This window comes from Rissa tridactyla, chromosome 2 (genome assembly GCF_028500815.1).
Source record: "Rissa tridactyla isolate bRisTri1 chromosome 2, bRisTri1.patW.cur.20221130, whole genome shotgun sequence".
Classification (NCBI taxonomy): Eukaryota; Metazoa; Chordata; class Aves; order Charadriiformes; family Laridae; genus Rissa; species Rissa tridactyla.
In genome coordinates this window covers 163,903,113-163,923,052 of record NC_071467.1, presented here as the reverse complement: position 1 = coordinate 163,923,052, position 19,940 = coordinate 163,903,113, and the positions used below count along the sequence as shown (strand labels likewise).

The window sequence follows — 19,940 nt, the reverse complement described above, 5'->3', positions numbered from 1 at the left end:
TGACCTGTAAGAAAGTTTTTTGGTTTTGTTTGGTTTTTTTTTTCCAAATCTTGTATTACTGTGTATTTTTTAGGCCTTTTAAAAAAAAAGTGAAAGCTGGCTTTAAAATGTACTTCAGTGGCTTTTAAAAGAAAGTAAAAATCAACCAAAGCAATTTAGTAGATTCTGTAACTCTTTTTGAAAATCAAATTAATTCAGCTGAGGTGTCTTTTTGACTTTGTCTTTTTTCCTATGTGTATATTAGAAATCTAAATTGATTACTGCTTTATTTGTACTTACAAGTAAATGCTGGACTCATTGCCCCCGATATCAGGTGACTGGAGTTTCTGCACAAGTATCACAATTATGCCAATAAAAAGCACAAAGTTTATCTAGGGGAAAAAGAAAGAAAAAAATAATGGCGATATATTTTTTCAAGTATGAGAATGAGACTTTCCCAGTGACTTGCTGACTCCATTGCCTTATTCTTCTCCCAGCTGCAGTCTAGAAGTTCTATAGGGTGAGGAGTAATGGGATAAGTTTACAAGGGTCTTATTGTCCGTTTGCCAGGCAAAAATATCCGCCTCTCAACAGCTAAAGCCAGAATTTCTTCAGTCCCAAACACTAGATAACATAACATAAGTGAAAATGTTTCAAAATTTTTCAGTATCAATTGGTGCAAAGAATAAAAACAAAGATTCCTGCACATTAAAACCATACAGCAAAGATCTCAACACTAAAAGCATCTTCAACACCCATTCTTTGAACTAAGGCACTTCGTAGTTTAGCAGCATCCATCAGGCACAATTTAATGTCTCCACTTTCCTGAAAATCCCAAGTTGTGTCACTTTCCCTCTGCTTGGTTGAACCCAGCCCAAGATGAGATGACTTCTAATGTTTTTTTGGGGAAGGAGTGTGTGTGGGGGGGTAGGGGAGGGGGGGTGTTAATGTTCATCATCATGACTTCTAGTTTTATGTCTTCCTGGGCATCTTCTCTTCCATGGAATCATGTAATTACAAATACAGTTTTAAAAATTTGGAGATTAATAAAATCAATTTATTTTGATGCTTTGGCTTCAGATTTGGCTATCACTAACTCCATAGCATCTTAACACCAGAAGAAAACAGTGGGAAATTTAAGTTGATCCCATATGCAACATTTTACTCCTGTAGGGACACTAAGAACTTCAACTAGATGTGAGAATCTCTTTCAAAAGGTTTTTCCATCTGATCTGAGGACTATAAAAGAATGGAGAAGCCCAGTCATCTCTTGCTAGTTGCTTGAATCTTTAATGTCTTCAATAGGAGCCAGGTATAACTGATTCCCCAAAGCCAGAATGTGATCCTTCAAGAATATGTCTGTAAAGCATGTAAATTCACATATATTGGTATAAAAGAAACCCACAGATTGTTGGACCCTCTCCATCTCAATATCTTTCAGTGTTATTAGATGAATTACTTTTAATGTGTCTGAAGGTTACTGTACTTCAGAGAGCTGACCAAATACTTAAAAGAAGCATGAAACCTGAAGAAAACACCTACCAGTAGACAGCTACCTGTGAGCTGGATGTCTAAATTCCCACAACAGTCAACAAAGACCTGGCCAGTGCTGTCACTGAAGTATGGAGAGCATGTTAGCATGACCAGAATTAGACACCTACATGTGGTAAGACAGTTTTTCAGGTGCCACTAACCATATTGTCTAGGTGCTCAATTTAATTTCCTAACTGGGGGAGCCCAATACCATTTCAAAGTTCCCTTATTCTTTTGGGGCAGCAGTTGGAGCCCAAGCAGAGTACTCTATAACCTGTCAGTCATCCATATACAGGTATCTAACGTCATTTGAGTCAAATCCAAGTCCTTCATGAACTAGAGTTCAGATACTTTGTTGACAATTGAGCATCTTGCATTATGTCCACAATACTATTATAAAGATAATATTAGATAAATAAATGTACCGTTGAAATTAATTCCTTCAACAGACACAGCCCGGTTCCTAGTCACTGGCATCTAGTACTGTTTTACATTCCTGGGGTTGTCCCACTTGGCCCTCAACTGCTACCCCAAATGGTTAGGATTCCCATGACACAGGATTCTCATACGTCCTGTGTCATATCTGCCAGCCCCAGGCTAATGCTCCATATGCTCTAGGGTCTTACATATGACATTTGGTAGGTATGTTTAAGCAGCTGAATAACTCCTTTTCTACATCATCTTTGCTTGTAGGCAGTGCGTCATCATTTAACTTGTACTAAACCTTCTTTAAAACAATGTAATTAGCATTGTGGATGGCAAGCACTGGACATTCAGACAACCTGTGTGGTAGTCCAGCACAGCTGATACACCATAGTTTGCAAAACCATTTGAAGCTATTTTCATCAGTTATGTGCCCTCAGAAATGTTGAGGAAGTGCCTTCTCCAAGTGTCACTTACCATGATTGATCCAACCACAGGACCCTTGATCACCCACCACAAGGCAGTGTTGTCATTCATGTCCCAGCAGCTGAAGTCGTTAATAAAAGAATGGGGTGGGAAAAGAGAAGGAAAGAGAAAGATATAACAAGGAAGTTAAACTTACAACATTTTTTAAGGGAGCAGAGAGTGGGAGATTGGTCTTGTAGCTAAATTATTTTATTTGGGCTCAAAGGCACTGGTTCTTCAGTCTGTCCCTGTTGTAGCTTTTACAGCATTTACCCAACTTATCTGAAAGGAAAATAAGTTATTTTGTGGCAATTTTAGTGGTACCTCTTACTAAAAAGTTTAGCCATTTTGGAAAATGCCTGTATATGTGTTTCTATGTCTACAGACAATACAACTGTGAAATTGTCCCTTTAAGCTAACATCTCAGTAAAAGGGAAAAAAAAAACCAAACAGGGATACCTTGAAGGGTACGAGATAGTTATTCCAAAGTTTGATGTCTCTTAAATTTTCCAAGGTAAACAGATATGAATGTTGGTTCCTGATCCTGACATAAGTATTTGTACACATATCTAGTACACGAGGATGTATTAGAGACTGGTTGTGTTCACGTATAGGAATGATTTTCCAGTCATTGGGTTGCAAGTACTACCAAGGATTCATCTAAGAAGGTTCAAGTACTGGACACAGATGGGGTCATCTCCTTTTTTAAGCTGTTGGGAGTTAGTCATCATAATTAAAATGGCATTTCTACCTCAGCATTTAAAATCTTCCTCTAGATACAATGAAGAATTCTGCTGAAGTTTGTTCCATATAGATGCGTTTGGACATTCATTTGTACAGAAAGCTAATTACAGGACCCGTATACATACAGGGTTTAAACTTTAACATATATTTTAAAGCTAGAAAAACAATAATAATGAAAAAAATCCTATTTCCCCTGCCACACCACCCCCACTACGTTATTTTAAGACATTAAGAATTTGATTGTCGGTTAAAAAATGTCTTCTGTTTGTGTCTGCTTTCTTCCCCTCATGCTTCCCTCTGGGAAACATAAAATCACAGAAAAATGTCTACTTTGTACCTGCAGTTCTGAGAAGAAGGGTTTCCCCTCCTTCTCAGACCGCAGCCAAAAATCCCAGCAGCACTTGTCATAGTGCATTTGTCAGATGCCAAGAAACAGTTTGGAAGAGCATACAGGAATAAACTACTGCTGATCTTATGAGAGCTTAATACAGCTTCTGTGTCATTTAAATGGCAGTGTCTGGGGGAAAAGTGAAAATCTTTAAACAAAAGTATATACATGTGTAAGTGTGAGGAGACAAAGCTAAAATGCTATCATCAAAGTGCATTTGAGAGAAATCCCAAGCAGCTGGGACCAGAAATCCCAATTTCTGGTTTAGAAATTTCAGTTGAACTTAGATATGCAATGTTTTACTGGATTCCCATAAAACCAACAGTAAGGGTATGTGTGGTAGAGCTAGTGAGAAGAGAGAAAATTAGAACTGGGATGTCAAATTTGCACAAAAAGACATATTTTTGCTCCTATCTACAAAGCCTAGAAACTTAAAATCCCCCAAAATCTGTGGGACTGATGGCTGAGGTTTTCAAATGCAAAGTAACATTTCTGAGTTACCTCACCTTGGATGCCTAAATTAAAATATTTGAAAGGGGACAAATATTCAGAGGGAACTCATTCTCACCCACAGTCTGGAAACCAGGCTTTCTTCAGTTATCAACAATTGCATGCCACAAAACAAAAGCACCTAAAGTCACCAATTATCTCTTTATTTCTTTGTATACATTAATAAATGAATTATTCTGAAAATTACCCACTATTTGCAGAGCTCAGCCTCTCGAAGAAGCACATTAAGTCTACCCTGAAAGTCTTTGGTGAGTTGACCCATGCCATAAGAACCTGAGCAAATTCTAATACAAATCTGTCTGTACAAGCAGGCACTGATGTATGGCAATTTGTCTGTGTGGAAGTGAGAAATTACAGGGGATGAAATCTACCTGCTCTAGTTCCAATCATCTCTACTGAAGACATCTACAGCCCAGCTAATTATCCTAGACTCTGGTTGGAACAAATAGACACTTGGAGATTGTTGATTATTTTTTTTCCTGCGCTGATGTATTTTAAATGTGTACTCTGGGGTGATACATCATCCCTTTAAAATGCTTATTCTTCTTAGACCTATTCCTCTCTTTTTACAGGTTGTCCCCAGCAAGCTCAGTTGTAAATGTCTACTTTGTAGATGTCAACAATGAATCAGATCAAGCTCACACAAAGGTTTTTTCAAGGACTTTTTTTGTCCAGTCCCTGTGACATCTATGGGATGGATGTGGTGGAAGAAACACAATTTTCTCTTCAGATGAACGTGACCAGAAGGGAAAAAAGCCCCAATGCACAACAAAACAGTCTGTAATATCTGCCAACAAGCTGTACTACATAAACAGGCTCCCTAATTTCTTTCAAATGCATTGCTACAGTGGAGGTCAGACACACAGGACTCTTTTTCAGGATGGATGAAGGGAAGGGAGCCAGTGGGATGGGGGAGGGATGTGATTTCCATTTGAAAACGCCAGAGTCCAATCTCTGTTACGTCTCTGGTGTACATCTGGAATAATTCCATTTAATTCAGTAGCACAGCTCTGGACAAACAGACAGTTGCATTTATCTCCACAAACATGTCACTTACAGTGATGTGAATCAGGAGCTGAAGTCAAGGGAGCTCTGCCAGGTTTATAAGGAGCAAGCAGGTGGAGACTCAGACTCAGAGTCTATATTTTAGTCCACGCCGTTGTGACAGTGGTTTCCCAGTTCAGTAATTTCTGCAATGTTTTCAGGCTCATGCTGGCTTCTCCCCCACCCCCAGAACAATGCTAGTTGATTTTTAAAAAGTAACCACTGAGACACTCAGCTAGAATCTGTCTAAATGTGTTGCATGCTAAATAGTTTCTCAAACTAAAAGAAAGGAAAAGGGGGTTTGGTTTTGTTTTTCTTTTTTTTTTTTCTTCTTTTTTATTCCTTCTTTTTCCTTTAGCTTCTTGTAAATGTCTCATTCCCCCTACCTGCAAAATGCAAGGACTGTTTGGACTCCTAAGAGAGATTAATGCATTTACGACCAGTGTTGTAATCATAATAATGACACAACAGGGGGTTCTGGCTTGTTTTGCATGGAAATAAATGATTTAATTTGTCTTAATGTCAAAATAGAACATTGGGTCAAAACACTGGTATACCCAGTGGAGGAAGGGCTTCATGTACTTTCCAAAAAGAGCATGAAAGAACAAGGATGACGAAAACCCAACAGAATAGTGTCTTGTGCAAATTTTGGATCCAGGTATCTGTAGTATAAGGCAAAATTAAAACATAAGCCTAAGTCTGTTAGAAATGGGACTTGGGTGCATAATGAAGCCTTTCACTCAGATCAAGGTTTTCAAAGGACCACTGCAGGATTTCCCAAATTTTAGAATAGAATAGAATAGAATAGAATAGAATAGAATAGAATAGAATAATATCAGTTGGAAGGGACCTGCAATAATCACCTAGGCTAACGTCAATCTTCTTCATTCCCAGCATTTTTTCTAACACTTCACCAATTTCAAACATCACTGTCACAAAAAAAACATTGCTAAGTTTGTATTTTCAAGGCATACATTCATGTCTATTTTTACCAGCTATGTCCACTGCTCTAGTAGACCAATCTACTGACTAGCGAGATGTGCAGGGCATCTCTGGGAGCAGCCTTTCCTTCTGGGTCTTTAGAAAACAATACAGGATCTTTGCAGGTTTTGTTTTTGTTTTTGTTTTGTTTTTTTCCCTACAGGAAGAGACCATTTGGGTGGAATCTACCTTCTTGAATTCTTTCTGAAATTATTCTCTTTCCTCATTTTTTTTTCACAAAGACAGGATGTGGATTTCTGTCTCACCTCTACTCATCTACCCCACTAGATTTCTGGAAAAAAACTCTCCAAGGGGAAACTAAATTCCTAATTGCCTTTGTAAATCAAAACTCAGCAACTCCTTCTGCAGATTTCACTCATCACATAAAAGATATCTGCAATAATTTCTATAGATGAACTCAACACGTTTATCTTCATAATCAGTTGGAGAGGAGGAGACAGTTACAAATGTGTTTCACCTGGCAGCTTTTTTAAGATTTGATAAACCATCTTGTGGACTCCACTAATTTAACTGAGAAGGGACTGGAAGGCCACTGGGCAGCTGCAGGTTTACAGGTTAGATACCTATACCTTCTTTCATCAATTTACCAGTGCAATAGGGACATAAACATTGAATTATGGCTATTTACGCAGCTGAACAGGAAAACACTCTAAATTGAACACTGTACCTAAACTACTTGCATACACAAATCAGTCAGAAATTAAAGGAGAAATTAGTCATGTCCTCTGATCACTGTATTCCTGTTTCATCCTTGCCATTGTGCTGAATGCACATGAAATGGTTTCCCACACAGTGATACCTACCCAGTATCATCAAAGTGAAGTCTCAGCACTGCCCAGACAGTGACACAAATTGTTGGGGTACCTGTGGAAGATAAGATGGTGATATCGTTAGCGGTCTAGACACATTTACTACTCAACAATGAGCACTTTTTACAACCTCTCGACTGAGGTTTTATTTTCTAGTAGCACTCATGCGTGAAATAATGCAATTCATTACATTAATGCAGAGCTCTAGAAACATCTATCTCAGTCAGAGGACAGGTTAGTCTTGGTGGGATTGCAGGTGCAAAACTGATAACAGGAAAGAATAATGTCATTTCAGGTCTTTATTGCTCGAAGTTGTTCTACTGCATCTTGTTGCCTGAACTTTAAAACATAGTCTGTACAAAATAAAAGCAGTGATGTCAGCTTTCATGTCTAGAGCTACTGTAATTATGCAATAATTGGAGAGCAGCATCTGTTGAGCTGTAATGGCATTATTGTATTCTTTGTATTCATATGTAGTTTGTTGTAAATGATTTGCACATATTGCATTTTCTCTGTTATTCTCTAAATAGATGATTTTGCCTTATTCAAGCAAAAGAAATCAGTAGAGGACAGTTTTCCAATACTCACAGGAATGTTTCACTTTTTTTTCCTGAAAAAATACCCCAGACCCCCAAAAGATAATATTGGGAGCAAGAATTAAATTTCTGTTTCAGACTTTCCTTTACGCTTTAAAAAATGCATGTAAAAGACAAATTAAATCAAAACGGTAAGAATCCACTGAGAAGCTTAGATTTACTTTCCTTTCTGAAAACACTAAACGTGTGGTTTTTCAGTGTATTTTTTTTTATACAATAAAAGACAACTCTGGGTAAGTTCAATCTATATTTTATGGCAGATAAAATCTTTGACTAGGAAACTGCCTACATCTATTCAGGCACCACTGGAAAAATAAAGTGCTAAAAAGCAAACAAAATAAGGACCTTGATAACCCCAGCTTGCAACAGTGAATGAGACTGTCATAAATTGACAGGAACAATTATGTTTCATACATTTTGCAAGGCTGTGTTGATGTCATATTAATTAGTCATTCGACTGAATCCACTTAAGAGAGTCTCTGTCAAATCTTATATTCCTGCTATCAGAAATGAAATTATCCCTGTTAGACCTGGATGACTGGTTAATCCCTCCTTCTTTAAAAAAGCACACACAGAAATATTTGAAAGGAAAATGATAAAAAGAAATAAAATGACAGGCTTTGGGGAGAAGAAATCATGCATATTTAATTTAAATTGAAGTCTGCTTTTCTCACATGAGAATACTTAGAAAACATTGAGATCTTTGTGAACTTAACAGATGCACAATAATAAAAATAATCTTTAAATATCAATCATGGGTTTGACGCGATATCTTGTTTGCACTGATTTGTACTATATAAATTTTGATGGTATGAATAGTGTTCCAACTCTGAAACATGGGCCGGAAGGCAGAATTAGACTAAATGTATCATAAAAATATAGTTAAAAAAGCAAATTTCGTATCAGCTTGGAGTTTTGAACCATCTGCTACATGAATATGCATATACGCACATTATTTTTCTTTACGTCAAAAAATATGTGTATCTTCATCACCTTCTTTTCAGCTTCTGAGTAACATTAAAAAACAGACAAGCTTCAAAGGCTGAGAAGAGCTATTCTTCCTGACTATGTTTCTGCCCTGAGTAAGAAGCAGGCATTAGGAGAGTTCTCAGGAAGACAGCAGTCTATCTGGAGAATTTGCCAGCATATTGCATATTTAAGAGGAAAAAATTGTTTGGATCGACACAGCCATATGTAGTTCTCATTAATCAAATGAGGACACTGATGCACTCAGCACATTTTAAGAAACAGATAAACATCCAGATGCTGCAAAATGCTGAGCTCTTGCTTATTGCTGCTTCAGTGCAACTCCCTCCCCATCAGCTCTGAGCTGAGGGCTGCTTTTGTCCTACATGACTTGCGTTCAGTCTGGAAAAGCTTCTGTTCTTGCAACATGCCAGTTGTTCTTACCAGGTCAGGGGATCTGCTATTTGAGTTGCAATATACACAAACTGAGAAAATATTGTATTTTTAAAAAAATTAAAAAAAAAATAATTCCACATTTGGGGATTCTCTTAGTGTTATTAATGGATATTACTGATACCACTTTGAATATGAAGTGATATCTATAAGCTCTATATAGATCTATAAGATCTATAAGATCTCATTTATAGTATTCAACTCAAGACCAAATATTTTGGGGTTGCATTATAGAACGAGTCCATCTGGGTAGTTCTTTCATTACAGAGACCAATTTATTTAAAAAAAAACCATTCAGTTAATATGCTGTGTTGCAATATTCTCATGTTCAAAGGAACCTAGAGATGTGAAATTTGTGCAAACTTAATTAAAGGAACCCAACCTCTGATTTATGTTCAGATTGCAAAGATTAACACATTGTTGCTTATTATAGTTGTCAGATTTTCAGGTACATAACCCTCAAGTTTTCTTTGAAAACAGACTTATAGTTCAGCTAAAATGTGACTATACATCTATGGATAGTACAAGGGGAATTTTGAATATCCTTTTCCAACAGTTTCTTTTCCAATAGCCTTATCCAATAGCCATCCTTTTCCAATAACCTTTATATGCATAGGTTATTTCTGATCACTTGTTCTTTCTTCTCTATACCTTTGCTTCTATTGTATTAAGTCTTTGCCAGGAGATGAGAATTTTTGTGTATATACAGCTGCCTAAGGAGGGAAAAAACAAAACCAGATGTGGATTACTTGAAGGTTCAGATTACATGAGGATGCTTTTTTCAGAGGAGAATAGTTTAAGGTATGTGGTTTGTATGTAGACTTCACACATAAGGATATTGGATTATTTCCAGATTATTGCAGAAGTATGTTTGTTTAAGTATAAAAATTGAGTTTAACCTTCTCAAGGTACATTTAAATTGAATGTTTTCTTCGGCATTCGTCATCTGACCTCTGCACAAAAACACCAGGAAATAACCGTTTGAATTAACATGTTGCTGGAATCAATTTATATCCAGAAGGCCAGGACAAAAAATAATTACACTGGTTATCATCGTGCAACTGGCCTTTCTGAAACAAATCTTATTTCTTCCCATTGCAAGCTTTCATTTCCCATCCAGATAGGATGAGCATATGTGAATACCCTTTGGATAAATTTTCAATTTAGCTATTATCTGGAAGAAAGGCAGAAAAGAAGTCTTAGAAAATGGACTAGACTTAACATTGCAGATTTGATTATACTGAAGAACTTGTCATTAAGATCATATCTTGTAGAATGCAATTCTTGGTTGTGGACTACATCTCTGCAAGAGATGTGGTGTCCTCCAGATTTCAGTTCAAGTCTATTCAGACAAAAAAGCAAAACACAGTTTGGTCCACTGTGGTACTTCTATACAAAGACTAAAATTATACTTTGAAACTGTATGTGGAAATATGAGATGGTTCATGGAGCTGTCTTTCACACTGAGACACATTTTAGACAAGAATTGTCACGTACCCCAGCCAATAATAGTGTACCAGTAGAAATATCTCCTCTCTGGGAAAAAGGTTTCTACCAATAAAGTGAAAAGGTACAATCCCTCAATGAAAAGCCAGAAGTAGTTGGACATGACACAGTAGTGAAAAAACACCATCACTGCTTTGCATTCCACCTGCAGAGAATCAAGAAAAACAAAGTTATTTCCATGTTGTTTCCACCTAACAGATAGAGAAAATACTTTCAACCTCTCCAAATCTTTTATTGGAAAGGAAAACAGCTGGGACTGGTATTATACACTTTTAATAGTAAAGTTTTAAAAGCATGAGAAGAACGTAAGGTGCCACTTAGAGAGAGAAGCTTGAAAGGGCAGATAGCCAATTTTACCAGTGGGAGGTGGTCGACGAGAGTCTGCAGACAGCTTGAGAACATCTTGCATTAGTGGGAGTTCACATTGTCAATGGACGTTAATTGCTAGATTTAAGCCCCCTTGCAAGGATTAAGTGCAGAGAAGAAAAGAATCCAGTTGTGTATTGAGAAACCTAAGGAAGTATGTGAAATGGCAGGACGATTGTGGAAAGCCCTGAGAGCGGGATCAGAAAGGATGCACCCTCCTGTGTGCAGTTGAGCATAGTACTTCCTTGCTGTTTGCAGGTGCTGTCACTCAGGGACAGAAAATGAAAGTAAGCATAATTGTAAAGAAAGCAGAGTGATTTACTGTGAAAAACGACTGCAGGTTTCATTAGTTTACTGGGAGGGAAACTGGTGGACAAAAGAAAAAAAAGAAAAAAAAAAAGGAACGGGGGTTGTTTAGCCTGGAGAAAAGGAGGCTGAGGGAGACCTTATCGCTCTCTACAACTACGCGAAAGGAGGTTGTAGTGAGGTGGGCGTCGCTCTCTTTTCCAGGGGACATTTAGATTGGATATTAAGAAAAATTTCTTCACCAAAAGGCTTATCAGGCATTGGAACAGGCTGCCCAGGGAAGTGGTTGAGTCACCATCCCTGGAGGTATTTAAAAGATGTGAAGATGTGGTGCTTAGGAACTTGGAATGTGGACTTGGCAGTGCTAGGTTAATGGTTACACTCAATGATCTTAATGGTCCTTTCTGACTTAAATGATTCTGTGATTCTATGATAAAAGCCTTAGGTGGAAACCAAGCTCTATCTTGACTCTGTGAGAGTAGGACACGCTTGTCTTTCCAGTGTTGCATCCCAGGGAGACAACATTAGTCCTAGAAAAGCACAGCTTTACAACAAATAAGAGCAGAAACAGTGTATAAACTGGAATACCCTGCCTGGGGCAATGGGACACTAATAATTTTGACTGGTTCACACTTTCACTCCATTCTCTGGGACAAATCTACAACCAATATGTTTAAAACATCAGATTTTGAGTTTCTACATGGACGCTCTACCAGGGCTGAAGATCTGGTCATCAGATGGCTGATTTTAATGTATTTTATGCTTCAGGTGTTTCAAAACAAAGAGGCAGATGCCACTATTAGAAGAGTGGTGCGAACAAGCTAAGATCTAACATGGCTTCAACTTTATAATGGAGAAGAATTAAAAGCAAAAACTAGTTCCAATGACAAAGAAAAAACCTGACTAAGAAACTATACAGCTGCACTTCCCTTGTGGAAGGGACCCATAGGGAATAAGGTCTTAACTCGTTGGATAAAAGAGATCTCAGTTTGGGAACTCACTGTAATTCCATCATAATTACACCCACTGAGCTGATTTATCAAATCAAATATTAACCTTAAATGCAAGAGGAATCGGGATTTACATGTAATATACAGCTAAACGCATCTGTGGAAGAGACTGCTTTCCATGAAACCTCACACAGCAGAGACAAACACATGGCTAATATTAATAATTTTTTGAGAGTGTGACTGACAGGGGTATTTTCTATGTCTGATTGGTCAGTCTCCTTACACATGACACTGTCTGACATCCAGAGCAAATAAGGGTTTGGAGAAAAAACAGACCTTCAGATGAAGGAAATTGCTTGTGTCTGCTCTCATCCTACTTATCACTATGCAGATCTGTGAAAGGGAGAAGCAATCCGAGTAGAGTCATAAACCAAAACTTCTAGATTTGTCCTAAGGGACAGACCACTGGACAATGATCATGAGACAATACCATCCACGGTTTTGCTGGAGGTAAATTACCACCAATTACCTTCTCTCCCAATAGCTTTTCAGCCTATAATACCCAACAGACTGCTGTCTGCCTCACTATTTTTTGTTATCTCATGATGAATAAAATAAAGGAAAAGGCTTTGGCTTTGGTTTCACTTACCGTTGAGATAAAACAGTGGTTGCCATCCTGTTCAGCGTAAAGAACCCCATCTTTAATGAATACAGATATTGCACGTAGGATGAATGAAACAAAGAGGTTCATGTGGATAAAATTTCGAGTGCAGTGAAGCTTCCTGGAGAGGAAAGAGCAAGGGAGAGGAAAAGAGGAAATAGGAAAAAAAAAAAGAAAAAAAAAAAAAGACTTTTCTTTCATGGAAACAGCATACTAGGCCTGTCTGCACACACGGCCAGAGCTCCTAGCACCTTGGCAATAAGAATAGCAACATCTGAAAGTCAAGAGTGCGGATAATACCGACCATAAACCTGAGTAAGAGGAGGATTTAGGGATTTTCCTGTAAAAGCATGCAGAGTAGCATAAAATAGACTCAGTCCAATGCAGCTTCAGTCTCCTGAAATGTGGCTACTGGAGTGTGTCGAAGCTGGGGGAACAAGTCTATTAAAGGGCTGTCTCTCTCTTATTGTACGTGTGGTAAGATAAAAGCTTAAACATTGTTTTGGGCTGATTAGCTCCACCTTCTTTCTTCAAGTGACAGAACAGCTCACTGCTCATGTCCTGACTCACCTGAAACGACACAGGATAACCATGGCCGTGGTAAGGGAAACAAGGGAAGTGCTGTATCCAACTGTGTACAGAGCCTTCACAGAGAGATAGTAGTAATCCTTGGGAGGCAAACAACACACAGTTAAATGTTCCATTTACGGTCACATCTTCTTTACCCTGTCAACATGCAGGGGGAACCACATGAAGGATTTGATTTTTAAACGTCCTGGTTGTTTTCCTCTCTTTGTTCCCCTGAGATCTCACTGTATGTCAGAGCATTGCTCTATGTCTGGTGCACCCTCGATTCTGCATGCTGTGAAGCTTATTTATCGGTGAGCTAGTAAAGGCTGTCTATATTTCTTTGACCACTGTGCATGTATCTGTAGAAAAAAAAGTAGTTGGCTAAGGGTTTCTTTAGTCAATAGAGGAAGAACTGGGGGCTTCTAGAAGTTACAAGCTGTATCAATAGTAAAGTCATACTCTGGAAATATTCAGTATAGGGCTGGGAAGGATTTAAATAGGAGAGATGGGGAGGGACCCTTTATGAGGGAGTGTAGTCATAGGATGAGGGGTAACAGTTTTAAACTGAAAGAGGGGAACTTTATATTAGGTATTAGGAAGAAATTCTTTACTGTGAGGGTGGTGAGACACTGGAACAGGTTTCCCAGAGAAGTTGTGGGTGCCCCTTCTATGGAAATGTTCAAGACCAGGCTGGATGGGGCTTTGAGTAACCTGGTCTAGTGGGAGGTGTTCCTGCCTATGGTAGGGGGGTTTGAGTTGGATGACCTTTAAAGTCCCTTACAACCCAGTCTATTCTATGATTCTATGACTCTAAATCTTGCTTCTCACATTTTTATGCCCATAAATATCTGATTGTTTCATTCCAATCACTATCAAATCAGACCATGACCAGAGGCTGGACAAAAGCAACCTGCTGCTCTCCCCCTTCATTTGTTTTTAATTATGAGATTAATTCCCACCTGGTTATCGGACTCTGTTTCATTTTCATCAAAGCCACAGGCATCATAATAGTGAGGAAAAGGTTCAGACCAGCCATCTTCAGTGCAATTTCTGCTGATGTCCCCTATGTCAAATACAGTTGAGAATATGCCATTGCTGAAACAAACAGCAGGATATACCCTCCCTCCCCTTGATACATGACCAAAGAAAACCCCATAGTACCACTGGGGGTACTTATTATCTGGCTGTCCAGAGAAGACTTTATTGGCATCTTAAAAGTTTAATGGCATCTTTAATGACCTAGTTCTACACTTGATGCCTATGGATGTCTACTACTACATCTGTTCACCAGAAAGCAAAAAAGATTTAACCAGTATAGTCAGTGCTTCCAGGCCACCAAAGATCTCATTCCCAAGTAGGCACCTAAAACAGGGGTCAGCTAAATGTCCTTTTCTCTCCATAGACTCTGAAAGGCATCTAGGGAATACAGCTTTGATGTAGACATCTACACTTCAGATGGCTAAAGGTTAAGTCCAATCTTTAAATATAGGTAGGACCTATTTGGGATAATCTATAATTGAGGCATCTCCATGGGACTGGCAAGAAAACACAAAGCTAACATGATTTTTTGGAGTAGTCATTGGAAGCCAGGCAGGATACAGTAGGATATGTAAAACAGACATTACATGTCTATGGTGAGGCAGCTGGATTATTCTCCTGTAGTCAGATAACATGTATCCCACTGATTTATCTTCAAGCTTAAACTCTTATCTGACAGTGACTTTGTGAGAAGCTTTTGTAGGAAAACGAAAGAAGGAGTGGGAATCTCTTCCCTGTCTCTGTCTTCATAGCAGTATGTTCATTTACATCACCAGATGTCCAGTGTGTCTTCAGCTGACAATTTCAAACCTGTTTCAGAGCTTCTCACATTCCTCTGCCTACTATTTGTTCCAGTGCCAGTTTGTAACCTTACTTTAAAACAAATGTTTGCAAGGAGGCTCAAAACTAGCTCAGAGAAAACCTCATTCTCTTTTTCTCTCTTTTTACTCTCATTGTTTGGCTAATCTCATACAAGGACTAGCTCCTAAACGGTTTTCACTGACACAGCCAAAAGGCTTAAAACTGTATTGGGAAAGAAGAGCTGGGGGTAGAGGAGGAAAGTGTCTCTTGACACTCACTTTGTTACTGAGGCTGCCTGAGGTGGGATGGCCCCTGTGGTGCTCTTTTTAACCACCATTCCTCTTGCCAAAGCTCAGTGACCTGGTTGAAAAAATCGAGCTGGGTTGCTGGCTGCATTTACTCCTCTCCAGTACAATAGAACAGTTTCCATTTATTGAACTATTACAGTTTTTGGAGTTTGAGCTGTACCTTGACCAAAATTGATGGAAATTTCCAAGGTTGTTTTTTTTCTTTTTATTTTTTTTTATTAAGGTTGTGCTGCTTCGCATTCTAAGAGCAATTTAGTCAAGCAGCTCATAACACTAGCAGTGACCTTATTTTTAAAGAATCTGTTTGCCATCCATGCAGCAGAATATATCTATTTAATCACAGCATTCATTTAAGAACATTGCATTACTTGGCAAATATTGGTAAATTATTCTTGCACATTCATCCCTAGTTTTCTATGGAAAATAACCACTTAATCATGGTGTTGACTTTCCTTAACACCATTTAGTAATTACTGTTAAGCAGGTAGATATAATTTACAAAAACATACTTGCTAGATTGCAAGGCTCAATAGTGGAGGAATAAATTTTCATAATACTGCTAAAAGTAATGCACCAGAAAATGTGTCACCATAATTAGAACCCATTTGAAAATAACACCTAAATGGCAGGAGAAAAAGCTTGGAGCTTCCTTTTTAACAGGGTTAAAATAAAAAGAGAAACATTCCATGGCTCTGTTTCTTACCTAGGGGAGACTGGGCTGTGCTTTCCAGCAGGTCATAATCACCTATAAAAGTGGAAATTTGGTAAGAAATAGTTTTGATTGTGTTTTCTATTAGGACCCAAACTGGTCTCTGTGGAAATTAGTAAATAAGATCCAATTGATTTTTATTTGTTTGGATCAGGCCCAAAGGCAATAAATAATTGATTTTGTCTTTTCAGGAAGTAAACACAGTTTTACTTGTGAGTTTAAATCACAGCTGAAGGTATAAAATTAAAAAATTGCTACTGCAAGCAAGAAGCACGTAGCTAAAACCACATACAATCAAACTAGGACCAATTTTATTGAAAAATACTAAAGTCAAATGTTACATCTTTAGAAATTTGCATTTATAAACCGTAAATATTGAAGTACAGTCTGTTTTCACAGAATTAACGAAAAATTATTTCCATTCATCAGTGACAAAAGGTGATAATTAATTGATTTCAAGTAAGATAGTGAAATTTTGTGTGTTTAGGTTAGATCACATTGATTTCTAAAACTTACCAGATTTGTACTTTCACTTTTTATCACCGTGTTACAATGAACTACGCATATTAATTATCATGGTTGATACACAAACAACTTTCCAATAATCTGATATTATCATATGGTCTACATGCAGTTTTTGAGAACAGAGGTACATAGGAGGCAGTCAGCAAAACTGGCTCTTACCTGCATGGGTTTGCCCCATATTATCTACTTCCCAACCTGAAATTAGAAGAATAAAAATAATTAATTAATTTGATCTTGATAATAGTTTGATTCCCATAAGAGGAGTAGATGCAGCATTGCCCAGAGACGAACTGCAAGAAAATTTTGTTTAAATCCTTTTTTTCAAGATGAGACTGTATTATTATGGCTGAAAAGTGGTTTTCAGAAGACGGTCGATTGCATTATATTGTTAAATCTCTGGTTATCATGGAGTTTCATCAAACTCTAAGAAGCATAAGAAAAAGAGACGAGGGATCTTATTTGTGTGTTGTTTCTTTTTCCTTTTTACTTTTTTTTTGGGGGGAAGGAAAGTATCTGAAATAAGAAAGACCCACATATTTCCAGAATATTCTGCTGAAATCCATGCTGATTTGTATACTAAAAATACAAATGTTACAATGAGAAATCATAAAAAAGCAGGTTTTCATTAAAAGTTTTCATTTTCTTTCCTTTTGTCCTTCCAAAAGAAAATGTTGGGATTATCTCAAACCAGTCCTTCACCCGCCCTACTAAGTACTTAACCTGAATTGCCCTGAAGTCAGTCTTTTCCCGAATCCTCAGTGGATTTTAGCTCAAGTTCCGTGTTGGGGAATGCATAAAAAGAAGCTGCCCCTAAGCCACCGAGTGGTGCTGCTGCGTCGTGCAGAGAGAGATATCGAGGAGCCTGACAAAGCTGTCCACAAATAGCTCTGCCGGTGGCCCACCGACTAGGGAACAAAAAATGTTTCCGAGGTTTCATTGTCCGCTATGTCGGGTTAAATGTTTAGATTAGCTTAGTTCTGCATGCCCTGGGGTAACCACTGGGCTACAGGTTGTTCTTCTTTAACCCTGAACATATCGTCAAACCTTAACTAGGGATTGGAAAAGCTGTTCACTGATTTCAGGTATGAGAGGGTTTTGATTAAAAGTAAAATCCAAAGATTGGTTTTGATCCTATGGGAAAGCAGAAAGACAGCATCTAAGGAAAAAAAAAATAGTAGAGAGAGTCTTTTCAGCACAACATAAAAAGCATTTTATATTTTATATTTTTTCCAAATTCTTCATCATATAATAATTTAAAATTCATTGATTTATTTCCTCTAAAATAAATCAGATGTGTTTTTTATCTTCTAAGATAAAAACCAGGGCATTTGGTATGAAGATGATGGTGGGAGCCTAAAAAACTAAGCTGAAACATCAGGTAGGCTGTACTGTGTCTTTGAATGGATGTATTCGACATCAAACCTACGCATTCCACCCACCAGTTGCTCTGGACGTTTAATTTTGAAAACCATGATGAGAAGACCCTTAGTCTCCTGGCTTCTCTGCCCAACTCCAGCTGCATTCAAAATTTCACATATGAGAATTCTTGGATGTTTGCGAATATGGGGTAGGTGAACTAATTCTGAAAAGAAGTCGACCAATGTTCCAAGCAAACATTTTCCATCAACCTGCTGCATCAGACTAAATTACCAGATGCTGCAGAAGCGCTATGGCTGTGCTCCAGATTCTTGGCAGAATAACAGGGATGCCTCTGCAGGATAATAGGTTTCTCTCCTAAGCCTACCAAAACCCAGGTTTATTAAACAGTGATATAGCTCAGATATAGATGCCTGTGTTGCTAAAATCTGAATTCAGAATATGAACTTTAGGATACCCTGTGGGAATTTTTATCCGTGGTTTTATTAGGCAGAGGATCAAACAGCAAGACACTGTTCCTCCATCACTGTCTTTCATAGTGTCTTTCGTAGCCTGCTGACACTCAGATCAGTACCTTGTAATGGAATTGATTCCTTACATGAAGGCACATCACTCAATAGCCTGACCCACAGAAGCAGGGTAAGAAGAAGCTGCAAAAAAACTCCAAAAAACTTTCTGACTCATAAAAATCCAGTTTTATTTTACTAGTTGTACAGTGTGGCTTAAATCCTGAAATGTGATATTAAAAACTTTCCAGAATTCTTCTTGAAGGAAGATCAGGCCAATATTAAGTAGATTGAAACCTGAGGTTTCTGGGATCCTGACATATTATGCTGATGGTTCAGAAAATATCTTTTTTGAAATTTAAATGTTTTACATTTAGCTATTTTTTTCCTTTTATCTAAAAAGAAGAAAATAAAAATTAGCATTATTTCACTTCAAATATGGGTGGTAGTTAGTCACACTGATGTTAAAATATTAGATTTTAGTTCATTTTGAATTTCATGTCATCTGTAATAGCAGTTAAAACGTCATATTTTTGTAGTTTGATGAAATGAAGAGGCTTTTTATATTTTTTTATATATATCCAAATTATTATTGAATTTTAAGTCTGTTTGGACATTGTGAAAGGGTTCACATTTTCAATAATGTTAATTTTCTGATTGCTGTAGGAGCAAACTTGCCTTTTGTTAACATTTTTTGACATCTGAGTCCTTGCTAATGTACTGAAGAAAGTTTTGGTACAACCTTTTACTATACAGGCTTTTAGGCTTGATCCAACAACCTAATTTTCACTAATAAGTTAAGCTATTGGAAAATCAATTAGATTTACACTGAGCATTATGCCCTGAATTACAACTAAATGTCAAAATTTGTCTAATGAGTGTCGGGATAACCTACATAAGTATATTTGTGGGTGTATGCATATACATACATATAAGCATACAACATACAGCCACCATCTGGCTTTAAATTCCTGCATGCTGCCACTGGCCTTCTCTCTGACACCATATGTTTATGTATTCTGCTCCAGAATATGCATATTTACATGATAGATAACTGTGCCAATGGCTATGTTTGATCACATGTATGAGAGGGCGATGGTGTTTATTTGGACTATTTCTGTGCTTAACCTTTAACATGTCTACATATACAGGGATGAGGCCTGAGCTTGTGTTTGAGCTGGGGTCGTAGGAAGTCCAGACATATGGTAGTCCTTCTCATTTTTCAGACCATCACCCTGAGACTGTATTTTTCTGTGTTTTGGGTTTTTTTTTTTGTTCACCTGAGTGCCTTTCTGACTCTAGAGAGACCTCAGCAAATTTTCTCTGGTGTCAGTGATACAATGGGCAAAATTTTAGGGCACCCTGCCGCATGGGCTTTCACACAAGTCTTCTCATTGCTTTACTC

The 19,940-nt window shown here is 37.8% G+C and overlaps 1 protein-coding gene across 3 annotated transcripts in view; it reads right to left on the bottom strand.

The window, feature by feature from the left end:
- Positions 1 to 19,940, bottom strand: part of ADCYAP1R1 (ADCYAP receptor type I) — a 141,618-nt gene that overhangs the window by 23,779 nt on the left and 97,899 nt on the right. For all 3 annotated transcript variants that reach the window (XM_054191491.1, XM_054191492.1, XM_054191493.1), the window contains exons 5-13: positions 16,812 to 16,847; positions 16,122 to 16,163; positions 14,231 to 14,334; positions 13,272 to 13,369; positions 12,690 to 12,822; positions 10,410 to 10,563; positions 6,892 to 6,952; positions 2,413 to 2,482; positions 280 to 371 (exon numbers count right to left, since the gene is read on the bottom strand). In XM_054191491.1, coding sequence (XP_054047466.1) covers positions 280 to 371; positions 2,413 to 2,482; positions 6,892 to 6,952; positions 10,410 to 10,563; positions 12,690 to 12,822; positions 13,272 to 13,369; positions 14,231 to 14,334; positions 16,122 to 16,163; positions 16,812 to 16,847 — 790 coding nt within the window. The remainder of the gene's footprint in view (positions 1 to 279; positions 372 to 2,412; positions 2,483 to 6,891; positions 6,953 to 10,409; positions 10,564 to 12,689; positions 12,823 to 13,271; positions 13,370 to 14,230; positions 14,335 to 16,121; positions 16,164 to 16,811; positions 16,848 to 19,940) is intronic.